This window comes from Pteropus medius, unplaced genomic scaffold (assembly GCF_902729225.1).
Source record: "Pteropus medius unplaced genomic scaffold, Ma_sr-lr_union100, whole genome shotgun sequence".
In the NCBI taxonomy this organism is placed as follows: Eukaryota; Metazoa; Chordata; class Mammalia; order Chiroptera; family Pteropodidae; genus Pteropus; species Pteropus medius.
In genome coordinates this window covers 38136058-38142680 of record NW_024340849.1, presented here as the reverse complement: position 1 = coordinate 38142680, position 6623 = coordinate 38136058, and the positions used below count along the sequence as shown (strand labels likewise).

The 6623-nt window shown below is 43.3% G+C and overlaps 1 protein-coding gene across 1 annotated transcript in view; it reads right to left on the bottom strand.

The window, feature by feature from the left end:
• Positions 1 to 6623, bottom strand: part of NPC1 (NPC intracellular cholesterol transporter 1) — a 45097-nt gene that overhangs the window by 566 nt on the left and 37908 nt on the right. The window contains 7 exon segments of the mRNA XM_039844498.1: positions 636 to 798; positions 1546 to 1659; positions 2383 to 2614; positions 3557 to 3757; positions 5121 to 5250; positions 5901 to 6016; positions 6352 to 6542. Coding sequence (XP_039700432.1) covers positions 636 to 798; positions 1546 to 1659; positions 2383 to 2614; positions 3557 to 3757; positions 5121 to 5250; positions 5901 to 6016; positions 6352 to 6542 — 1147 coding nt within the window.

Genomic DNA, 6623 nt, shown 5'->3' with positions numbered 1-6623 from the left:
CTGTGAGAGATAAAAAGAATAAATTTTATATTGTTTCTTCAGGAGAAAAGGGGATAGTTTGTACTATAACAGAACCACCTTTTCTATCCCCAAGATTAAAAAAAGCCAAACCCCTCATTTTCTCGATTTCAGTGCTTCAACATAGTTACAATATATAAATCAAATTAGTACTATTCTCCTTTTAACTGTAAGTCTTATGAAAGCTGAAATGGCCAAAAATGATCATATGGATAGTCTCATCAGGAGATGAGTAGCAGAGGCAGTGTTTTGCTAGAACAGTGAATCAGGGAAGGAAAAGCTGTTCTATAGCACTGCTGGGTTGTGACCCGGCTGTCAAGTCACTCAACGGCATGCATCTCAGCAAAGAAGCCACCTAGGCTACTGACAGACTCATTCATGGTTGGACTTCAGTGCCTTGTTCAGCAGACAAGTCAGGCCTCCAGAAAAAGTATTAGCAGCTTACTAATTAAGTGCTTTGAACAACTGAAGCCCCTGGGTAGGATATTTTCTCAGAAATTTTTTTACTCAGTAATATTTATCAAATGACCATTAATATAAGTTCAAATACTTCAAAAGAATGCTTCAAGATATCAATTCTTTAGTCATCCCACATGTTTAAAAATTAGAACTCTTACCTATATAACTGAGTAAGACAGGGAGGAATATTAATCCATGACTGGCTCCCAGCAAGACCATAGCTAAATACATCCTGAAGTAAAATATCTGGAAAATTTGAGATTTGGCAAAGGCCAATACCACAATCCCTCCAAACTTTGTAAGTGTGATTCCACTGAATACCTAAAAGAGAGATGGTAGTAGAAACCACTTTTATCAACTTGTTATAATTGAACACTTCCTAATACAGAGATTTAATAGTCAAGGTCAAAATTCACAGGGACTGAACCTCAGCATTCAGAGTTAACGATAAGGGGCAGTATGTTCCACCTAAAACTGTTTCACTTGCTGCTTGTGAGCCTGAAACAAAAGCTTTATAAGGGTAAAAGCTATGCATTCTGCATAGACACTATTCTGTCTCTAAACTGAGATTATATATATTCTTAGATGAGAATTTTAAGTATCTAAAATTTTATAAAAAAAAGTTCTAGTTGTTACTCTCTAATACTGTTTTCTTTAGTGGTAAAGTGATTGGTTGATAGGCTAAACCAGGATATAGAGTTGAACAAGGAGACTCTCCAGATGACCACAGATTGCTCACTGGGCTGAGTGTGGCAGCTCCCTAGTTTTTGCAATAGGGTTGGCCTGTGTTTTAAATGGAAAAAGCTGGCTCGCTTAAATCCAACTTCTCTGTTCTCTTCCTGCTTCAGCCATACTGCCGCCTACAGCAAGAGTCACCAAAAGGAACAGTTCTAAAGAGTTTAGGATATACCTATTTCATGAATGGCCTGAAAACCTGTTATCCATAGGAGCTGCTGCTAAGTAAAAGATCCAAATTGTTTTCCCTATTGAATTTTAAAGGTCCTTCTGAGAAACACTCACTCGTGGAGCTGGGCCCTGTACACTGAAATTTCTGCCCAAGTTACTTACAGAACTGCCCATGTGAGAGAGTGCCTCTTCTGCCCGTTCCACACGGCTTCCCTTCGCACTCACAGTGAATGCTCTTGTTATGTGGCTGCAGAACTCCACGGAAATGCCACAGCTCTGAAATACAGCGCTTCCTTTACAGTCGGTCCTCCCTAGTTGGAAGTTATAAGCAGCCACCCCGCCTTTTCCAGAATCTGTGGTTACCAGGGCACCCTGGGTGGTAGAAGTGCCCTAAGAATCCCCTTTGATGTGTACTGTAAAGCCCCCATCACCTCAACTTAAACGCACCAGGAACTTGTGGAACACTTTAGACACAACATCCAATGCTTCAGTTTGTACGGATGTGCCTTTATCTGGGAAAGCTGCTGCAACCTCTTAAGGTTACCCCCACTGTCTACTGAGCCAGCACACTGTCACTGTCACCATTTCTTTAGTTGGGCCTCACTGCCCTTCCACCTGAAGAAGTGTTCATATCTGAAGTACAGATGCACTGTTTCTATTTCCATTAATACCTTATCGAATGCTCACATCTTCAAGACTATTAAAAGTAGCTGGCAATTGTATGGGTAGCAAAAGGTACTGATCAGAGAATCCCATCCGGGATGGGGCATTTTTTTCTAAATAAAAAGTGAATAATACCTTGTTGTGAAAGGCTAAATGTTTTTACAAACATTTCAGGCAAAATATCCAAGTTAAATCATAAAATGATGTTTTCACTGTTGTATCATCCAGTCCCAACTCCACCTAGTCCTCAGTCCCTCTGAACTTGGTCTTTTACCCCAAGAAACAATTCACATAAGTGGCAGGAGTTTGGGACAAACTGAGTGGACCAGGACTCACCATAACCAAGTTGACCAAGGAAACTGCATTCAGACTGATGCCCCACAGCCACATGATGCCAAACATGTCGACTAAGATCATGGCGATGGTGACACACATGATCACTGCAGACCACAGTTCACAGCCCAGAAGAACCACAGTCACCAAAAAGATCGCTCCCAGGGACACGCAGAGGTTAAAGATCGTGTCATCAATAATAGTCAGGTACTGTTCGTAAAAGACATAGAACACACTAGAGAGAAGGGAAAAGATTTCATTACAGTCCATTCTCACTTCTATCTAGAAGCTCTACTTTTTATCCTGCCACTATTGCAAAACTGTAAGAGTACTTTTAGAGACACACTTGCAGAAAACCTGTTTTTTACAAGACTCATCTACAGTAATTCAACTGGACTTCTGATGGACCACTGACACCAAAGGGCCTAATAAATGATCCAAACTGTGTATTTTATATAAAGTTTTTGTTCATAATCCCAATCTATTCTACTTTATTATAGGCATTTACAAAGAATATACCATGGTATTTTGGGAAAACAAGTCCTGATCTAGCCCCAGAATTACCTCAGGCCAAGTGGGGTCTGTGCAGGACCTGAGAATTTTGTAACGTTAACAAGCTCTTCCCAGGAATTAGGACACCCGCTCTGAGAACTTCTCCCACAGAACCACAGGCTGTCCCCCTGCCAAGAACAGGTCAAGACTCCTTTATGCAAGATCACAGGGGTGAGGAAAAAAAACATTTATTTATTCTACTTTTCTGTATTTTACAAATTGAGTATTTCATGTGTAATTTCTTTTTATCAAGGAAAAAAACCAAAAATCAAAAAAGAAAAATCTCCGTAAAGGCACTGTCTCAACTAATCAGCAGTCAGGGATGTCCACTCAGCTACACTCGGTGAAGCCAGGTCTCCAGGCAACCTCCCTTGTGCTATTCCACAGTGGGTGTCTTTCACAGTGAGCTCCAGCCCGGAGACCAAATGTTTTGTTTCTAGCACTCAGACCTCAATAGGTGCTCCAGATTCTGGCTCCCCTCACTAGGTGCCATCTCCCTGGACATACCTGGCTTGTGCTCATGATGAAGATGGCAGAACGAAAGCCAAGCCTCAGCATCCATCTAGGGAGTCCCAGGGTGTGGGCCCTTCCCTAGGACACCCTCATTTGTACAATTCACGCTTACCTGTATGGGAATACATGGTGGTTACTTCCTTCCTGGCTCATGGTTTTGGTGATGTTACCAGCGATGAGGCGAGCTTTTCTCATGGCGTCAATAAAGTCAGCAGAGGTCTGAAGCACGGTGTGGTAGGTCATGAAGTACGTGGCTCCGACACTCGTGTCATTACCAAGGATGTTAACTGCTGACCCATAAGCAGCATGTCCCCTGAGATGAAGACTCGTTGGTGTCAGAAAATCGTGCCTTGCAAAAACTTGCAGAATCTGAGCACTCAAGGCTAAGTGAAATCATCTGACCCTGGACTCAGAAGTCAGACCCAGCTCTAAATATCTGGGATAGAGAAGGCTCTCTAAAAGGGAACGATGAAGGTTTTAGCTTATTCTCACCCACGCTGGCTTTTCTTTACTGTTTTTGGTTTCTTTGGTGCATAGCTGCTATTGTTTCTATATCCAGCCTTGCTCCCCAATGTGCTTTCATACAGAGTTTGCTCAGCAATGTTGTGTAACAGGAGGTGGAGAAGGGCAAGGGTCCTGGAGTGAGACAGCCATGAGATCGGCCTCAGCCCTGCCACGTATCGGCAGCGGAACCCTGGACAAAGTTACTGGATTTGGGCTGCAGCGTCATCTTCTGCGAATGGGTGTACCACCACCTACTCTCAGGGCTGTGTGATGAGTAAGTGAAAAAGTGTCAAGGAAGTGCCTGGCATGATACTGGCACGTAGGAGGCTGCCTGAAAGTGGTGGCTATTGCCTTCATAAAAGCTGAATTCACTTGCATTTGTTTTATGTAGGCCAAAGCATTCAGCCTGCAAGTAGACCAAGGTGCAAAATTTGTTCTTATTTTATTTTTAGGGATAGTCTTCTCATAGTACTTAGTATAGGTCTCAAAACGCAGACACGATTTTTATGACTAATATATGATGGGACTCTGGTCAAATTATGGATTCTTATGAAAAACAGGGATGTCCAGAATTTACCTAACATACACGTGAACACTCATTTTTCTCCTATAAAAACTTCCAAATTACCCCACCCCAGACTTCTGGTCATTCTGGGCCAAATATCCTGTTTCCATGGGTAACTGGCTGCCTGGTTGAAAGAAAGCCCATAGTTTCATATATGGACAAGCTGGCAAGAAGCACAGTGGGGCTAAACCAATCTAAACCTTAATCTAGGATGATATCACCAAAGCTGAGATGTTGTCCCATATGCCCATGGATACAACCGAACAGCTCCTCTCACCTTCCGAAATGCCATGTGTTCCTCCTCCTCCTCCACCCCACTAGTAACCTGCACAGGACTCTATCCATTCAAACAGCCAGGAGGACCAGGACGTACAGAAAAGTGTAAGAAATGACTGCTCAAGCCAGGATGAAATCAAGTGAAAATAACAAGTTTTCTATAGAGCTGTTTGAGAGATTTCTTTGCTTTCACAGAAGAATCGGGACAGGGTAGGAAGCGGGTAAAGAGGATCTTTCCCACAACTGTTTCTATACCCCAGCTCTTTCCTAGTGTTCCAGTGCAAATTAAAGGGAAAGTGGGCATGCACCTGAAGGGCTCAGTGGCACTTACCCTTTGCCACACTTGGGATTCGGGTTATCAGAAAGGAACATGGGCAGGAATCTCATGAAGTCTCCACCCTGAGGCCTCTGTTTGCCCTCGGGAGTCAGAGGCCTGCAGCGGATGCAGGTAGGGTCAGCCACTAGCAGAAACAAGCGGGAAGGAGCCAAGGTGAGAGAAATGGGTCTCCAGGTGTCACTTTAAAACATTTAAAAATATTGATAATGAGGGGAATTATTTCCCTGAATCTTTTTCCTTATCCAAAAGCTTCCAACGCATGTGATTTTCATGGTCTAATAAATCTGAGATACCATCTTCACCTTAGGGAGGCTGTGCAAATTTTCTTCCTCGAAGCAGGTTTTCTGCTTTAAGGACAACCTCAATTAGTATCATCAGAACCCAGGGCTTCCAGGTTTTTAATCAAGAAAATTCCATGACAACCTCGACACTCTCACAAAACCGTAGGGCAAAGGAAAACACACCTATGAGAAGCAACAGCCAGATCAAGAGAGGCAATCGGTGTCATTGGGAAAAGATGAGCAACCTGAAAACTCTGAAAACTAGGGTCCCCAGACTCAGACCTTGTTCAGCCTGCAGCCCCATGGGGGGCTGTCAGAGACAAGGATAACACAGCCCTCTTCACACTGAGGAAAGGGATGACAACAAAGGGAATGAGACCCAGCTCTGGCATATAAGTAGGTATACACTGAGGTGAAATGCAATGAGTTTTAAACTATATTGTTAAAATTTTTCAGAAAAAAGGGAAAGATTTGGAAAAGGAGATGAAAGTACCTGAAGCGTTGCAGAACTGGTCAGTGCTATTGTAGACTCTACAGCAAGAAGACTGTGGCTTAATCCAATCAAAGTAATCGTCAATCCAGGATGAGGGAGCAAAGCCTATCCGGGTACTAAAGAGGAGAAAAAAATCACTGACTTGTCCCACAAGGAAAATGTCTTTAGTTTCAGTCCTTTTTCTTGAAACCTAACTTCCTTTCTAGACTTTATACTGCTAACCAGTCAAAAGACAGATTGAATTAGCACTTCATGGAAAATCCTCAAAGTATAAGGTAGTAAATTAGTCCTTTAAAGGTTTTACTCAGGTAAAGCGGGGTTCAGTATACATCCTGAAAAACAAATCTCAAGGAAAATCTGTTTTCGGCGAGAAATTTCAGGTGGCGCTGACTGGCTGAGAGCCCTGCCTGGCTGCTGCCACTGCAGTGCAGGGAGACGGGGTGGCACTGACTAGTTTTCCAGCTCGGCTGCGTTGAAGATCTGCTGCACCAGGGAGTCGCTGTTGCAGCCCACGCCCCCGCACACCATGTTCTGCCCTGCCAGAGAAGTATAGTTGTGCCCTTCCTCCAGGACAAAGTAGACGGGTGGGCCTGCATGCAGGTACTGACTGAGGGACTTGAAATAATCCATCACGTAGGAGTCCTGAAAGAGAGATCAACGATGGGATAAAATGAGAACCTGCTGACGGTGTCTACGTGAGATGAGATGACAAAGAATTAGAAG